We start from the raw sequence: 17790 nt of genomic DNA, 5'->3' as shown, positions 1-17790 counted from the left end.
CCCAGGCGTTTCACCCCAGAGATTATGGCAAAGATAAAAACAGAAGTAGAAAGACTCTTGAAAAGCAAGTTTATCCAAACTGCAAGGTATGTCGAATGGTTGGCCAATATTGTGTCAGTCATAAAGAAAAATGGGTCTTTAAGAGTATGCATTGATTTTAGAGATCTAAATGTTGCCACCCCGAAAGATGAATATGCCATGCCCGTGGCTGAAATGCTAGTCGATTCGGCCGCTGGTTTTGAATATTTAAGCATGTTAGATGGTTATGCTGGATATAACCAAATTTTTATTGCAAAAGAAGACGTGCTGAAGACGGCGTTTCGATGTCCAGGAGCCTTAGGGACATATGAGTGGGTGGTTATGCCATTCGGCCTGAAAAATGCCGGAGCAACATACCAAAGGGTAATGAACGCAATGTTCCATGACTTCATAGAAGATTTCATGCAAGTCTACATTGATGACATCGTGATAAAATCAAATGGACAACATACTCATGTCGACCATCTATGAAAAGCTTTCCTAAGGATGAGGAAATATGGATTGAAAATGAATCCATTAAAATGCGCTTTTTGTGTGCAGGCAGACGACTTCCTTGGTTTTGTGGTGCACAAAAAGGGCATTGAAGTGAATCAAAGCAAAACAAAAGCCATTATGGACGTCAGGCCTCCGTCGACCAAAAAGGAGCTGCAATCCTTTTTGGGAAAAATCAATTTCCTTAGAAGATTTATATCAAATCTAAGTGGCAAAACAAAAGCGTTCTCCCCATTACTTCGATTGAAGAGCGAAGAGTTCAAATGGCAAGATGCACACCAAGAGGCTTTCGACAAAATCAAAGAGTACTTGACTAAGCCTCCAGTATTGGCCCCTCATGTTAGGCATAGGCCAATGAGATTGTATATTGCAGCCTCACAATCGACTATATGAAGTATGTTAGTCCAAGAGGATGAAAATTGTGTCGAAAGACCTGTGTATTACCTTAGTCGAGTGTTGAATGATCCTGAAACTAGGTATAGTGACATTGAAAAACTATGCCTATGCCTGTATTTCTCTTGTACGAAATTAAAGCAATATATTAAGCCTGTTGATGTTTACGTATCTTCTCATTTTGATATTATTAAACATATGCTATCTAAACTAATTTTGCATAGTCGAATTGGAAAATGGGCTTTAGCGTTAACAGAATACTCCCTGACATACGTACCCTTGAAAGCAATGAAAGGGCAGGTAGTAGTAGACTTCCTGGTTGACCATTCAATGGTCGAAATGGCGCAAGATTACGTGGATTTAGCACCATGGAGGCTATACTTCGATGGATCAAGACATAAGTAGGGAGTTGGGATAGGAGGAGTCATAATTTCTCCAAATGGAATTCCAGCAGACTTCAAATACAAAATCGAAGGGCTATGCACCAATAATGAAGCAGAATACGAGTCATTGATCACCGGACTTGAAATACTGCTGGAATTGGGGGCAAGGAATGTCAAAATTATGGGAGATTCGGAGTTAGTTATCAAACAAGTATCAAAAGAATATAGGTGTGTTAAATAAAATTTGATCATGTATTTCGTGGTTACCGTAAGACTGCTCAAGAGATTTGAGCAAGTCAATCTCCAACACATACCACGGTAGGAAAACCAAAGAGCAAATGATTTGGCACAGGAAGCTTCAGGGTATAAAATGTCGAGAAACCAGGACGAAGAGATCCATGTGAGAAAGAAAATACAGGCGACAGCACTATCACCATCAGATCTGGCGATCATGAAGCTGGGGGCAGTAGATAAAAATCATTTTGAAATTCTAACTGTCGACGACGAAGGAAGGAGCGATTGGCGCAGACCGCTAGTCGACTACTTGCGTAATCCCGTGGGGTCGACAGATCGAAAGATAAAATATAGGGCCATTAGCTATGTCTTGGTAAATGATGAATTATTCAAGAAGACAGTCGAAGGAGTGTTGTTAAAATGCCTGGGAGAAAGTGAAGCGTACGTGGCTGTGTCGAGCACACACAGCGGGGCATGTGGGGCGCATCAAGCAGGTTTGAAGATGAAATGGCTTTTGATGCGTTCAGGAGTTTATTGGCCTTCAATGTTGAAAGATTGCATTGAATTTGCCAAAAGTTGTCAAGAATACCAATTGCATGGGGGCATACAACATGTGTCTGCAAGTGAGATACACACCATTGTGAAACCTTGGCCATTTCGAGGATGGGCTTTGGACGTTATAGGAGAAATAAAGCCAGCCTCGTCGAAACAACAAAGGTATGTGTTAGTCGGCATCGACTATTTCACAAAATGGGTCGAAGCCATAACATTACAAAATGTGATAGATTTTGTCTAGAGTTACATCATTTGCAGATTTGGCATCCCAGAAACTATTACAATCGACCAGGGGTCAGTATTCATTGGTCGAAAGGTGCAAGATTTTGCAAAAGAAATGGGGATTAAGTTACTGACATCTACTCCCTACTACGCACAGGCAAATGGCCAAGTTGAAGCTGCTAATAAGGTAATCATTAGTTTAATAAAGAAACACATAGGACAGAAGCCAAGGAATTGGCACAAGACGTTAGACCAAGCCTTATGGGCATGTCGAACGTCACCAAAGGAAGCAACTGGAACAACCCCATTTCGATTGACTTATGGGCATGACGCGGTATTGCCAGTAGAAATTCAGGTCCAGACGGTCAGGATCCAAAGGCAGTGTGAAATACATTCTGAAGATTATTGGAGCATGATGACGGACGAATTAATCGACGTAGACGAAGAAAGAATGCTAGCATTAGACTCACTATAAAGGCAAAAAGAGAAAATCGCCCGAGCCTACAACAAAAGGGTAAAAGGGAAGGTGTTTGCTGTCGACGATTTGGTTTGGAGGGTGATCTTGCCTATGGACAGAAACTATAAAAGGTTGGGTAAGTGGTCCCCAAATTGGGAAGGCCCGTTTAAAGTTGTGCAGGCTTTCTCTAATAACGCCTACGAGGTCGAAGAGTTGACACCAGACAGGCGAATTTTAAGAGTGAATGGAAAATACTTGAAAAAATATAGACCTCTCCTTCAAGAGGTCAAAATTTTGGCAGACTGAAATAAGATGTCGAAAAATAACGTTGGAGATAATTATGTTAGATACCGACGACAAAGGCACAGTAGATAAATATACAGTGTTAAAGACAAATAACATTAATGTGGCTAGAAGCCATTGTGAAAATATTACAAAAAATTAACATGTACAATTGATAAAAAAAGCAGTCAAAGCTGGCCAAACTTGGATTGGAAGGATTTGAGTTCAAAATTGTAGTGCACAGACGCAGGCTCCAGGGTGTCGGCATAGGCTTTAAGCTTCTCAAGTTTCCCTTCGACGGCCATAAGTTCCTCAGCGACCAACAAGGCATCACTGGAAGTCTGTTCCACAGTAGCTTGAGCAGGCTGTAGCACTTCGTCGACAAAACGGGACTCCTCCTTAACAATTGAGTCCAACTCATTATCCAAGGCGGCAATTTGACGCCGAAGGGCGTCGATTTGTTGACGCAGCTCAGCGGCTCTGGTTTGCTTCAAAGTCAATTCCTTCTGTCGTTCCTCCATAGCCTTTAACATACTGGTAACCTCTGCGTCGGCACGCGTCACCAATTCCCATTTTTCCTTCACAGAGGCATCAGTATCAGCAATTTGGCGCTCAGTGTCCCAAACACTGTCAATATGGCGCAACATAGGCACTAAGATTTCTTCTAGAGACACCATTGCACGTCTGGCATAATCAGAGATTTGGAGATCCTTTAGCTGGGCAAGTGCGCTCAAGATTTCTGGACCGACAGCAGGTTCATGCATGAGCACGAAGGGAAGGTCAACATTTAAGGCGTGAACGCGGATCTTGTCCATAAGAACTTTAGTCTTTGTCGCCTCAGGACCCACTTTACCAGAATAGAGTTGGTCAGAATCTGAGGAGACCTCACGAGATTTCACCAGATTACGTAGCCTGGCAATTGCTTCCAAAGCAGAAGGCTTAATCGCCAACCCCGGGAAGGTCGAAGGAGAAGTTGTTGGCGGAGAAGTAACCTGAGGAGAAGTGGTCGACAACGGGGTAGCTTGGGAGGATTGTTGTTTGTTGGTGTCGACACCGACTAGCTTCCGTAAGTCCTGTAAGGAAGCTGAGGAGAGACTCGAGTCAGAACTAGTCGAACTGGAATCCAGATATGTCACAGGACTAGCGACTAAGTCAGAATCACTATCACTAATTTGGAGAGGAATTCGATGGACTCACCAGCGACGTCAACGGATTGTAAGGAACGATCTGGGGAAGAAACCGGCAACGCAGGAGTATAATCAGCAACAGGCTGAGTCGGTTCAGTAGAAGCATCAGCCTATAGAAGGAAGAACTGAGTAAGAAAAGCGCAACAAAGAATCCAAACGAATAAATAGGAATACGGATAATACCTGTGTCGATGCATGGGAAACTGCATCCTGATGTGTGTCCCCCAAGGCAGTAGCAGGGGAAGGACTAACCGATGGCGAAGCTTCCACGACTGGAGCAGGGGCCGCACCGAGGGCTGAAGCGTCGACTAGAGGAGTGTCGGCATTTTGGACAGGAACCTCTGAGGGAGGCGTTGCATGATGCCTCTTCCTTTTATGGTCGCCACTCTTGGAAGGAGAATCATGTTTCTTCCTCTTATGGCCATGATGACTTTTGGATTTGTGTTGCGAGGTGTGCTGAAGACACGAAGAGAGGTTATAAGCAAATAGTCTAGCCAAAAGAGCAGACGTGCCGATGAGAAATACCTCAGAGCCCGCGGAAGCAGAACGCTTGTGTTTTTTGGATTTTTTGGAGGAGGGAGAGACAATAGGTTCTGTCGAACGGGGTTAACCCTGCACAAACAAAATATTAGCAATCACGTGATTTTCCCCCTCCAGAAGGCAAAGGCAAATGGAAATGCGTTAGAGGAGTATACAGAAGAACTGGTCTTTCTCAAGACTTGGGAAATGGGGCACCTATCATCGTCAGAAGATTGCGCAGGAGCAACCTGCAAGAAGAGAAAGACGGTTAAGGATAAAGTCAAGATCAGAAGAAATAGTACTTCATCCAGAGTCAAACCTGAGCCTTCTGTGTCGAAGGAGTGGGTTGGTCAGCAGATGCAGAGTCTGCAGGTTTCAGAGGGAGCGCTGAAAATAAAGGAAAGAAACGCAAGTGAGCGAGGAAGTCCAGGTGGAAAGGAGTGTTCAAATTTCCAAGAAAGCGTTACCAAGTTGTGTGGTTTCGAACACGCTAACATATCGAGGATCGATATGGAGCGGCCTTGAGTAGTCAGGCAGATAATACTTCGTGGGGACCACTCTGTTGGCCTTTTTTCTCTTAGAGGCGTTTTGTACGTATGAAATAGGACAATAGAACCACACCGGAACCAAATGACCAAAGGCCAAAGCCAAAGGACTAGATGGCAGAGGAGGGAACTTTATTTTTCCAAAATGAAGAGCATAAAAATATTTGTCTTTCACGTGATCAGGGATTTTGAGTTTTGGAAGTTGATCGATTATTTTCGCTTTCAGTTCGACAGCAGCCTCTCGGATGGTCCCACGAAGATTATCTGGTCGATACACAACTTGGAAGTAGTTCTGGAAAGCACGAATTTATTTAACGTGAAGAGCCTTACATTTAGTCGACTTCGCCTGCAAACAAACAAAAGCCTCAATCAATTCAGTAAGTTTGGCATCAGGATCGCCAACATAAAGGGAAAAATAGGACTGCCACCAATCATAAAATTCTTTGGTACAGTAGTGGGCTGGTCGAAAAGAAAAAGAAGGAAGGCGGGGTCGGTTTTTCCAAATGTTTTCTAGTTCCTCTTCAACTTCGCTCCAAGGTTGGCCGCAAAGGATGTTGGCAAGCAACTCTTGATAAGAAAATAGAGGTTTGGGGATAAATTGGCAAAGACCAAATTGCCTGGCCACAAGGTTAGGCTGGTAAGCTACTAGACCTGGATTGCTGCTGGCAGTCTCCGCCGACAAGAAGCGAGGGACCAAAAATCGCCTCCAAATGAGGAATGATTCAGTCCTTAGTTCTCCGTCAGTCGGAGGTAAAGGTCTGGTAAACCACTCAGGACCCTCAGTTCGACGGCAAAAAGGAGCCATATAGGGTAGGAAGTCGACACGAGTCAACATAATTTCGAAGATAAGTCGAAACACTCGAAGGTCTGGAAAGTTCTTGTCGATGGGTGTCAAGGGAATCAACCTTTTCCAGATAACATGGCGTTCCTCTGGGGGACACGCAACCCTCCTCATCCCATATGAGGCTACCTCTTTGGAGAAAGTGGCATTGAGCCACAATTGTAGGAACCAGAAAGGACCATGAACCAATACGTTCTTCTTTCTAGAGTTCTCAGGGTCGAAGAGTCGAATCTGGCAGACAACCTCGGATAGAGACTCATAGAGAGAGGCTAATATCAGTTGGCCTAAGGCGACATCACGTCCTTGGTGCAATTGAGTCGCCAGGAGGGCAAAATGCTTAGCTACCTGCATCGACCGTGAGCAGAAGACGAAACGGGACAACCAAAGGGTCAAAAAAGCCACGTGTTCCTCGTCGGTCATAGGACCTGCGGAAGTGGCATGATGGTCAATGAAGTTGTTGTATGTTGGTTTGCGAGAGTCACCAACGTCGAATTTCAAAGAAACTGGCGCTACAGCTTCGCAGTCGAAGACTTCGCCAGACGGTCTCAAGCTAGTGATGGCAGCAATGTCTAAAAGTGTTGGCGTGATCATGCCACATCTAGTATGGAAGGAGTTGGTCAAACTCTCCCAGAATTGAAGGGCGGCTAATAACATGCCACAAGATTGGGGAGGGCCACATCGGGTAATCTGCAAGAGGGTATAAATGCCTGTTCTTTTCCAGTGGTCGATTTTTTCCATTTCCAACCGATCCATCCAAGCATAAAACTTAGGACAATTCCTAGGGGGAGTGGTTCTGAAGTTCCTATCGACGTATCGAAGGGAGAAGGGTTGTTAAGCAGATATCACAGGTTCAGAAATGTGACTGGCGGGAAAGAGGGAAGAGTCATTTTTAGTGATCTCTGGCTGTCGGTTTTCTGGGAGAGGACCTAGAAACGCTAAGGATTCATTAGCCAGAGAGAAAGGAATCAATACCTGAGAACGCCAGATTTTCTCCTTTTCTTCTACCAATGGAGGCCCAGGGACGTATTCCCTGCCATCAATGTTGATAGGGCGCGAGAGTTTAGCAGCTGAAGTTTTGTTGGAGGTGGCCATGGAGATAACAAGAGGGTTCTTCGTTATGAAGTAGGAGATGTTTTCACAGAAAAAGCAGAAGACAAATGAAGACAAGTGAATATTGAACCAAGAGTGCCAAAAAAGAGAAGAAGGAAGAAGAATGAGGGTTTTATAGCCCTTAAACCCTGAGCAAAGAAGAGGGAGCGGTTACACTTCCATGGCCGACACGTACACGCACGTTCCCACGCCTACAGACACGTGGAGGAGAGAAGGTAAACGAAAAGACAAAACACGTTCAGTTTGGAGACGTGAAGTGACGTAGATGTGATTTTGTGCGTCTCGAGGAGAAGTAGAAACACTCGCCATGATTGTCTGACGTCACCCACGTGGGATACACAGAGACCCCACTAAGTAGAAGCGGGAACAGTAAAGGGCAAGCCGATAGTTTCAGAGATGCCATCGTCTCATTATCATCATCGACAGTCGAAAATGGCATCTCTGGGGGACATTTTGTTACCACGAAATATCCCTAAGGCAGGTTGAAAGCACAAGTAATAAAAGAGTCCTATGATTGGGGGGATCATACCCTACCCAAAGATAAAAGATGTCGAACGCAATCAAGAAAGAAAAGCATACTAAAAGAGGAGGTCGACAGGAAACGACATCTCCGTCGGCAGGTCATTTTGTCGACCAACGCTAGGTTTGGGACTTGAGGAATTCTAAGCAAAGGTGCAGGAGACAGCTTCGCCCTAACATCTGGCCGGGAGAAATTTGAAATTTAAATAAAATAGCAGTTCCAAAAGGAAAAAAGAGCGTCACAACGTGGAGCAGTTAGCAAGACATGGATGCAGCGGTTATGCATATCGTGGGTCACAACATCCGCTAGCTTCTAGGAAGTTATTTTAGGAGTAGTTCCTCTAGTTTAGTATAAATAGGAGTATCCCACAAGGGGCTAGGAGGTGTTCACTCTGTACTACAAAACCACTTGTAAGAAAACTTCCCATTCCCAGCGCGAGGAAGCAAGAGTTTCTCTGAGAGTGTTATGTACGTGAATCACCACATTTATTTCAATGCAACTTCCCTACTTTTCAATTGTTCCCATTGAACATTTTATCTTAATTTCTTTTGCTTTTGATTTATCATTTTATGTTGTCGTTTACGCTATCGACACTGACTCTATCACGATTATAGAGTTTACCAAAAGCGTGTTCGTAGTATACATCTTTTGAATGTTATAGTGCTGTCGGTCACGAGTCACCTGCAGGCGATAACATTGTCTAAAACCGTTCGTGTGGAAAACCCCTACACTTGTTCGACACTTTGTTGGGAGTCGTTCCCCACAGAGTCATTCCGTCGAAAGTCCAAACAAGTCCCACTTGCACTAGCACATGTCCTAGGATTAACTGGTCGATCCTGCAAGTAACCCTTCGTTTTAAGACCATGGAGGACCAACGGTTGTTTACCAATTTCCACAGTAAACAACGACGTAGAAGAGGAAGTTGATATGCAGATTCTTCCAGGACTTGAATCATCCAACATCTCAAATATGGTGTGTAGGCTCCAAAAATCCCTTTATTGCCTCAAGTAGTCTCCAAGGACGTGGTTTGATAGATTAACTCGAGTTGTCAAGAAAGACGGGTTTAGCCAATGCTAATCAAATTACATTATGTTTGTTAAACACTGCATTGAAGAAAATATAACTTTGTTCATTGTTTATGTTGATGATATCGTTATTACAGGAAATGATTATGATCAAATTGATCATTCAAAAAGACTCTTTGCAAAGGAATTTGAAGTCAAGGAATTGGGACAACTTAAGTATTTTTTTGGGATGGAAGTTGCTCGAACAAAGAATGGTGTCTATGTTTCATAGAGAAATACATCTTTGACTTACTTTAAGAAACTAGAGTGCTTGGGTGCAAGGTAGCTAATTACCAATAAAAGGAAGAGAAGATGAAAGTCCACCAACTGACAGAGCTAGTTATCAAAGTCTAGTTGGGAAACAAATCTACCTAACTCACACTAGGTCCGATATTGGGTTCATTGTAAGGTTATCTAGTCGCTACATGTCAAATCCAACTGAGTGTAACATGAAACTAGTGAATAGAATCCTCCAATACCTCAAGGGCACATAAGGCCGAGGCCTCCACTTCAAGAGAAATTCAAACAATGGCATTGAAAATCGACTACAAGTTATTGTTCATTTGTGTGAGGGAACCTAGTAACTTTGAAAAGCAAGAAATAACCTGTAGTGACAAGGAGTAGTGCATAAGCTGAATTTAGAACTATGACCATAGGTATTTGTGAATGAACGTGGCGTAAGAGGATGCTAGATGAAATCAAAATTCATGTGAACCATACTGCGAGGTTACTATGTGATAACAAAGTTGTTATAAGCATTACAAAGAATCCAATCCAACATAATAAAACTAAACATGTGGAAATTGACTGACACTTCATTAAAGAAAAAATTGATCATGAGATTATAAGTATTGATCATGTCCCATCATGCAAGCAACAACCAATATCTTAACCAATGCTCTTCCGATAATACTTATGAAAAATATGAAATTCAACCTGAGCATGATTAACATCTACCACCCAAATTAATGGGGAGTGTTGAAGATTAGAACATATCAAATCATAATCATTTGATTCTGATTTGTCAAACTCTTACAAAACAGTGATGTAAATAGATTTATTATCTATTATTGTTATTTCCTTATTTAGGTAGCAACATTGATACATACAATTATTTATGTATTTATTAATCAATTATTGTACAACTTTCAATCTATTTTATTCTATTATATATATGAGATTAATTACTATGTACAGACAGTGTAAAAAGATTTACACGATCTATTCATAACCATCACCCGTTTGCATTACTTTATAGGTTTTTAAAATAAAAGTCAAACTTATTTCAATATCCAACGTCTAGGATTAACAGCCGTTTGCATTATTTTATAGGTTTTTAAAATAAAAGTCAAACTTCTTTCAATATCCAACATCTAGGATTAACTGAAGGTGTAAAATTCTTTTATTCTTTTACATTGTCACTGTCAGTGTATTTCAATTAAATCCTATATATATATATATATAAAATGATATTTTAAAGTCAAAATTTTTACCATAATAAGATCACAAAAATTCCCAAAGAATGTAGAATGAAAAAATAGATTGAGTGATTGGCCCAAAAAGAATGGTACGAGTTACTAGTACTAAAAACCATCTCTTCTTCTGCCTTAGAATCTCTCGTTGAATATTCTTGACAATCACACTGCATAGTGTCAGCAATTTCAAAGGAACAAGAACAGCAAGAAAACTCAATACCCCTTTCCGCCTTCAATTCCAACCAATGGAAAGGTAAACTATCGTATCAATCAACCTTTAAAGTGTTTCCTAAATAGAAAGTAGAAAGAAAACCCTTCTTCCTAAGTTACAATATTCCTTTACGCTAATATCACTGTTACTGCTGCTTCATACTTCATATTCAATCACCGCCACAAGTAAAGTTCTCTTCTTTCTTACTCATAGCAATGCCAATTTGAATTTCAGAGATTACCCTTTTAACACCCTCAAATCTGAATGAGGGGATGCCTTTGCTTGATTCTTTTTCCATATTTCTAATTTATTTGGGTTCCTTTTTTTGGTTTTTTGTATAATTAATTAGGTACCCTTTTATTGGTTTGTGCTCTTACTGATTTCTATTGGCTTGAATTGGAATGAGAAATTGAGGAATTGTGTAATTTCTGTTATTGCTTTTGTGCATGGTATGATTTTAGTTAGAAGTTGTTTTCATAGGCATGAGTATTTATCTCTGTTTATAGGAGAAAGAGATAGCGAGGAATCATGTTAATGGGACTACCTTTATTGGTTTTATAAGGAAGAGCAAGAAACACAGACACAAATAAAATAGTGTTGATACTTGATAGCCTTTTTGCATTGAGATGCATTGGATCATGTTAGTCGGCCGACCCAAACTGTAACCTGATTGGATATTTTTGATTTCAAAATACTAATGATAACAATGAAAATGGTGTACTCCTTGTGATTTCGAATTCCTACTCTAATAGGTAATAAAGCTGCTCATTGAATCCCTGCCGTGCTCAGCATTTGTTTGCCTGAATGAAGTAAGCCTCTTATTGCCTGTGGGTGGTGTAGGTTACATTGACCGAACAGCGTAAAATTTGGGTGCATTCGATTCGACTATAATTCTGTTTATTGGGTGCATTCGCTATGATTCTGTTTATTCTCTTGTTCTGTCATAACACTTTGCTTTCAAATTTCCAAGATGCTTTACTGTTGTGTTGGATATGTTAGATATAATTAGCAGTGTCAATTATGGATTATGGGTATTGGGTAGCTAATTGTGATTGTGTTTGATAGCCTTTTTGCGTGGAGTCGCATTGAATCACATTAATGGACCAACTGACTCAAATGGTAACCCGGCCCAATATTTTGGATCTCAAAATATTAAGGAGAACAATGCGAACGACCCGTTTATATACATTCCTTGTAATTCCGAACCATTGCGATAAGGGTGCCAGGGTTGCTCACATCATTGCGGGTCTCTGTATCTATTTTTCTGAAAGAAGTAAGAAACCCTCTCACTGTCTGTGTGGATGTAGGTCACATTGACTAAACCATGTAAAGCCTGTGCACATTCTTCTTAGTTCTTCTACGATTCTGTTTATTCTCTTATCCTGGCGTAACAGTTTGACTTCAATTCCTAATTCTATAATGTTGTATTTGATACTTTAGATATAACTGTTCGAGTCATTTATGGATTATAGGTAGCTAATTGTGATTGTGCTTGTTAGCCTTTTTTGTGAGGAGTCGCATTGAATCACATTAATGGACCAACTGACTCGAATGGTAACCCGGCCCAATATTTTGGATCTCAAAATTTAAAGAGAACAATAGAACTGACCCATATATATACATTCCTTGTAATTCTGAACCAGTGCGATAAGGGTACTAGGGTTTCTCCTAGTATCATTGCGACTCTCTATCTATTTCTCTGAAAGAAGTAAGTTACCCTCTCACTGTCTGCGCGGATGCAGGTCACACTGTCTTCTTCTTCATTCTGCTATGATTCTGTTTATTCTCTTTTTCTGCCATAGCACTAGGCCTTCAAACTTCATAACTCTGTAATGTTGTATTTGATACCTAAAATATAATTGTCCGAGTCATTTATGGATTATAGGTAGCTAATTGTGATTTTGCTTGTGGTTAGTGGGTTAACCCCCTAACTATGAAATAAACACCGATTAATTATTCGTCTCTTGAATTTCCTATGCCAGTCTAGATATCTTCTGATGTTGAAGGAAATTTATGAATTATCGATTAAGAAAATGATTTTATATTCTCATCCATGCGAATACCCGTGTCAGGTTTCATGTTTAACTATATGTTCAATGGAATAGATCCACACACATAGTTCTGTCTCTAACTTTATAAACAATTGTATCAGGTCAGGGATACATCTTCAGGGCTTTCAAAGGTTATGATGTGTTTTTCAAGACGCCTATGCTTGTAGATTGAGATCCTCTTGCTTTCATTTTGTTCACTTAGTTTTGCAAACCATTGTCGTCATTGTTACATTCACTTAAAACGGGAGTTACTAAGAGACAGAAAATGAATACACATAATATGTTGGGCGGTGTTTTAAATGATATACTTCGCATGGTGACACCCTCTCAAGAAGACTGGGAGATACGGCTTGCAATTATAAGTGATTTGCGAAGCACTGTTGAATCTGTGGAAAGCCTGAGAGGTAAACTTCTAACCGTTTTGTTTCTCCCCCTCAAACATAGAATTAATAAGTGTTAACACTAATAAACAAGGAAAAAGGGCTAATAAATATATGGATGATCCATAAAAATGAAAGGATTCTCCTTTGTTTGTATTACAATGTCTATGCATAAGTATTTTTGCTTGTTTGAACCTTAAAAGCTTTGGGGGAACCAAATAGTTTTTGCTGTGAGTCTGTGACTCAGCCGCAGGATCAGGCCTATGTTGCAGGGATTGCTAGCACCCTCTTTTTATTCAGAGCCTCTGTGTCTTTTTGTATAAACATAACTGATTGAGTCATTCATCCTATATAGTTATTTCTTTTTCTCATGTTAAAAATAAAAAAGTATAAGTTTTCTGTTCTGGGAGATTTAAGGTTGAAGGTTGTTTATCGCGGTTCATGTGTGGCTGCTTGCTCCTGCGCTGCCTTTCCTTGTCCAACTGCTATAAGCGGCATTGCTTACCTTAGCAAAACAACTAGTTTGATTCTCAAATTAGAACTTGCAACAAAACAAACAAATAGAATTTAACTTGCCCGGTCTGTGATTGTAGTCCGATAGCTATTCATGGGTAAGAATGAACAGAAGGCGTGGGCTCCTGTATCTTGTATCAATGAGCAAATTATTTTTGTTTCAGTTATGAAATTTAAGAATTTAAAATTGCAATTTTACTCAATTTTGTGAGCAGGAGCAACTGTTGAACCATTTGGGTCATTCGTATCTAATCTCTTCACGCGATGGGGTGACTTGGATATTTCAATTGAGTTACTAAATGGCTCCCATATTGCGTCTGCTGGGAAAAAGCAAAAACAAACGTTGCTGGTAACTTTTCTAAAAGCTTTGAGAATGAAAGGTAATTTTCTTCTAATCGAGACTTCTGTCACGCAAAAGTTGTTACAAAAATTTGTATTAGTTAGCTCTTATTAGTGACTTACAAAGTTGGTTTTTCCTAATCACCTTGAAATGTTCTTTGCAAGTAATACATTTGGTAATAACAATAATTTACAGGTGGATGCATGCACTTTCAGTTCATCCCCCATGCAAGAGTTCCCATTTTAAAATTCAAAAGCGCCCGACAAGGCATATCTTGCGATGTTTCGATCAATAACCTTCCCGGGCTGATGAAATCCAAATTTTTGCTTTGGATCAACACCATAGATGTCCGCTTTCATGATCTGGTTTTAGTGGTACGGTCTTGTGGCTGAAGTAGGGTTGCTAGGCTAGCAATTGCTTTAGTTTGATTCATTCTTTCTGGTTTTGTAGGTCAAGCAATGGGCCAACGCACATAAAATCAATAACTCGAAGACTGGATCTTTCAACTCCTTTACTCTCAGTTTACTTGTAATCTTTCACTTTCAGGTACCTCTGCTGCTTCTGCATATTTCTTTATATGGTGATATTTTTCTCAGTTCGGTTTGAAGATTCGTAATTACCTAAAATAGTTGCTGCCTCCGCTTTAATATGTTGTCTGTTGGTTTTCTTCTGCGAATAATAAATTGGTCTTTGTCTTCTGATGCATGCAACATTTTCTTTCATTTTCAGACATGTGTTCCTGCAATTTTTCCACCACTGAAAGATATATATCCTACCAATATGGTTGATGAGCTGAGAGGTAAACTTCATCTATGATTTACAGCATGAAGCGTCATTATTCTATAATTTGAGATATTGGGGAGGATTTTATAGGGGCTGAACCTCTTTGTGGAGAGTTGAAATATTTGCTTTTCTTTTAGATATTCAGTTTGTTGCATACTTCAATGTGAAGAATTCTGTAAATGCACACAACTTATGAATGGGTGTGCATGAAGATCCCAAATTTGCAATATTGCTAACGTACTCCTTATAACGACTCAGATAATCTATTACCCTAATGCTAGCTTTTAGAATTGAGTTAGGCCCATTTGTTTTCAGTTACATCATCATATTAGAGCCTATCGTAATCCAGTTTTTTTGGCCAATTGCAAATGTATAATCCTACAAACTTCATAATCTAGATGTTCAATCGTGCGTACAGAAATGTGTCAAAATCCCATATCAGCTACACATGTGACCAAACCCCTCCTTATAATGACTTGGACAATTCTCTCCCTTGAGCTAGCTTTTAGTGTTGAATTTGTGATTATGTGTAAAAGTTGAGAGAAAAATATTATTGATTAAAAAAGATATTACAAGTTGCCGCAAGGCCTATGAAACATAATGGAGACCTCTGGAACAAACGTTAAATGTCGGTCTGTGGGACCCACAGACTTCAAGTGATCCCAATTGAACTAGGAAAGGTAGGAGAGTCTAACGGGACTTGCGGCAACCTCGTAGGAGGTCAGAAGGGTGGCCAATGGCCTTCACTCAACAACTGGACTGAGAGCAGCAGAAACGTGCGTGGCGGCGCGTGAGATAGCGGTTGACAGAGGTGCTTCAGAGTTGGTCTGACTCCGGAGAATCAAATGGTGGGGTTGTAGTGTTGTCAGATGCAGTGTTATCAAATTGCGGCTCCATGGCCGCTATGGCCGATATACATGGCGGTTTTTGGGCTTGCCGCAATGGTAAATATCGTCCGCTATTTCGGGTTTTTCCGCTATAATCTGCAATAACGGCGCCGCAAAGCGGCCGGTATGGCGGGATTTTGGCTCTCCGCCATGGACCGCCATCCGCCATCAACAACACTGGTCAGACGCGACAGTTGAAGTTTCTCTGAAGGAAGTAGCCACCGCAGCCCTAGAGGTGTTTTGGGGCTAGACGATAGTGTCAGTTGGATGCTTCTAAACTGAATAGTAAACTAGAGTTAGCCTTGTCGGTGATCGAACAGTTATCTCTAATCCATTATCAGTTATTATAAGCATTGTCTTGATGTTCTTTCTGCAGGTGTTAGAGTTGATGCAGAGAATCTTATTGCAGAAACCTGTCATGGTAACATAAACAGGTTCATATCAAATAAGTTGAGGCCAATCAACAGAAGTTCTTTACCTGAACTTTTTATTGATTTTCTAAGAAAGGTAGATTATTTTATACTTTGGTATCCATAAAAGACATTTGTATGCTCTCTCCATTTAACATCTGGCATTCGAAGTTCATAGCTAATAATTTTCCTGCAGTTTGCTCAAATAGATTCATGGGCCGCAGAGTTTGGAATTTGCACTTATACAGGACAATGGGAACAGATAGAAAACAACATGAGATGGTTGCCCAAGACTTCTGCAATATACGTAATACTCTTTGTCTTTACATTTTTTTTTGTGATTGAGGATAAACTATGTATAATTACTTCGACAAATATACTCGGTTCCCTTTCGGCTTCCTCCCTCTTCAGTCAATGCCACACGGAAAATACTAAATTTTATCATGCACAAATTCTTGTGCTCTGCTATTGATATGTTATATTTGAATTTTACTTGATTAGGTTGAGGATCCTTTTGAGCAGCCGGAAAATTCAGGAAGATCAGTCAGTGCAGGACAGCTGAAAAAGATAGGCGAAGCATTTCTAACAACGTACAACTTACTTATATCAAACAATCAGAACCAAAGCTCTATCCTGACCCAATTAGTACCACCACATGTGTTGAGACTTATTGCCAAACCTGTCATTCCTTATTATAATGTCAGGCCTTCTATTCCAAATTACAACGGCGGTTACCCTCATCTAACTCAACCACAGGTTCAGAGGGGATTGCTCCCACACCCACATTCAAAACGCCATGTTCAAAATGGCAGGCAGGGAGCCAGCTCCAACGGTTCGACTTCAAAGCAAGGAGCCAATTCCAACGGTTCGACTTCAAAGCAAGGAGCCAATTCCAACGGTTCGACTTCAAAGCGAGGAGCCAATTCCAACGGTTCGACTTCAAAGCACAGAGCCAACTCCAACGGTTCGACTTCAAAGCAAGGAGCAAGCTCCAACGGCTCTACTTCAAAGCAAGGAGCAAGCTCCAATGGTTCGACTTCAAGTCTACCTACGAAAGGTCGTCAAAGTCAGCAGCAGCAGGCGTGGAGGCCAAAGGCCCATACCCAAGCATAGGCAAAATACAGAAGGGAGTATATGTTCATCTAGTCAACAGGTTTAAGAGTAACTGTTTTTTTTTGCTTACTTGTTCATACAATTCATTGACATAACCGGATTTCTTGGGTTATAAGTTACTTGGCATGAAATTTTTGCTCTCGTGGATGAAACGATGATTACCCGATTGGATTATTACTTGACATTTTGGCGGAGATTATAAATTAAGAATATTAAGGAGCCTAGTATAGTAATCTTTATTTTTAATTTGACATGTGAAAAGGTTAAGGTGAACCACCTTAATTAGTGTTTTTATTTTTGTTTTTAAAGAAGAGTCACAAAGCCAAAAAAAAAAACAAACTGTATCGTTTATACAGTTTAATATTATGATAAGATTCACTAAGGATAATGACATTATAGATACCATAGTTGCCGTAGATCAATATATTTTTCAACACATTCCGTGTGGTAAAAAGAGAGGATACTTTGGGTAATATATAATCAATTTATGGGGATGTGCGGTAGCGGTAGCGGTAGCAAAAGGGAATGGTGTAGGTAAAAAGGTATATTTTGATATGTCTAAAGCCCAAAAGCTTAGATAAAAGATTTTGGGAATGGCTTATCCCATCCTAATAGGTGAAAAAGCACCATAATCCCACCCTAAGTGGGGAAAAATGAAAATTTTAAAATGTTCTAATTTTGAAAAAATATTTTTGGATGTATCCAGAGTCTTATTGAAACACGCTAAACTTTTTAAAAATTTAGTTTGAAGATGCATCTTCTCAACCACTTTATGTACATCCCA

At 40.4% G+C, this 17790-nt stretch overlaps 2 protein-coding genes across 8 annotated transcripts; both read left to right on the top strand.

Moving 5' to 3' along the window:
• The first annotated feature begins 2085 nt into the window (after window positions 1-2085).
• LOC127080191 (uncharacterized) lies at window positions 2086-2793 on the top strand. Its single transcript, XM_051020522.1, has 2 exons — window positions 2086-2258; window positions 2355-2793. The coding sequence occupies exons 1-2, from the start codon at window positions 2086-2088 to the stop codon at window positions 2791-2793; spliced, it is 612 nt and encodes a 203-aa protein (XP_050876479.1).
• Window positions 2794-10378: 7585 nt separating this feature from the next.
• LOC127083859 (protein HESO1) lies at window positions 10379-17245 on the top strand. 7 transcript variants are annotated; one of them, XM_051024203.1, is made up of 10 exons: window positions 10379-10571; window positions 11036-11338; window positions 12682-12984; window positions 13689-13853; window positions 14009-14187; window positions 14264-14359; window positions 14543-14612; window positions 15860-15990; window positions 16090-16200; window positions 16395-17245. In XM_051024203.1, the coding sequence occupies exons 3-10, from the start codon at window positions 12846-12848 to the stop codon at window positions 17004-17006; spliced, it is 1503 nt and encodes a 500-aa protein (XP_050880160.1). In that variant the 5' UTR covers window positions 10379-10571; window positions 11036-11338; window positions 12682-12845; the 3' UTR covers window positions 17007-17245. The 7 variants fall into 7 exon arrangements, with proteins under 7 accessions (XP_050880160.1, XP_050880162.1, XP_050880159.1 ...); XM_051024205.1 differs by lacking the exon at window positions 11036-11338 and having other exon boundaries at window positions 12687-12984; XM_051024202.1 differs by lacking the exon at window positions 11036-11338 and having other exon boundaries at window positions 10379-10714.
• The last annotated feature ends 545 nt before the right edge of the window (window positions 17246-17790 follow it).

This window comes from Lathyrus oleraceus, chromosome 5 (genome assembly GCF_024323335.1).
Source record: "Lathyrus oleraceus cultivar Zhongwan6 chromosome 5, CAAS_Psat_ZW6_1.0, whole genome shotgun sequence".
In the NCBI taxonomy this organism is placed as follows: Eukaryota; Viridiplantae; Streptophyta; class Magnoliopsida; order Fabales; family Fabaceae; genus Lathyrus; species Lathyrus oleraceus.
The sequence above is the reverse complement of the archived record's forward strand: the minus strand, read 5'-3'. Positions and strand labels throughout refer to the sequence as shown.

What these genes read in the sequence shown, in the direction of transcription:
- LOC127080191 (XM_051020522.1), top strand. Translation starts at nt 2,086, where the DNA reads ATGTTGAAAGATTGCATTGAATTTGCCAAAAGTTGTCAAGAATACCAA. An exon ending in GCCTCGTCGAAACAACAAAG is followed by an intron (nt 2,259 to 2,354) that starts GTATGTGTTAGT and finishes CATCATTTGCAG; the next exon opens with ATTTGGCATCCCAGAAACTA.
- LOC127083859 (XM_051024205.1), top strand. Translation starts at nt 12,846, where the DNA reads ATGAATACACATAATATGTTGGGCGGTGTTTTAAATGATATACTTCGC. An exon ending in AAAAGCTTTGAGAATGAAAG is followed by an intron (nt 13,854 to 14,008) that starts GTAATTTTCTTC and finishes AATAATTTACAG; the next exon opens with GTGGATGCATGCACTTTCAG. An exon ending in TATGGTTGATGAGCTGAGAG is followed by an intron (nt 14,613 to 15,859) that starts GTAAACTTCATC and finishes TTCTTTCTGCAG; the next exon opens with GTGTTAGAGTTGATGCAGAG.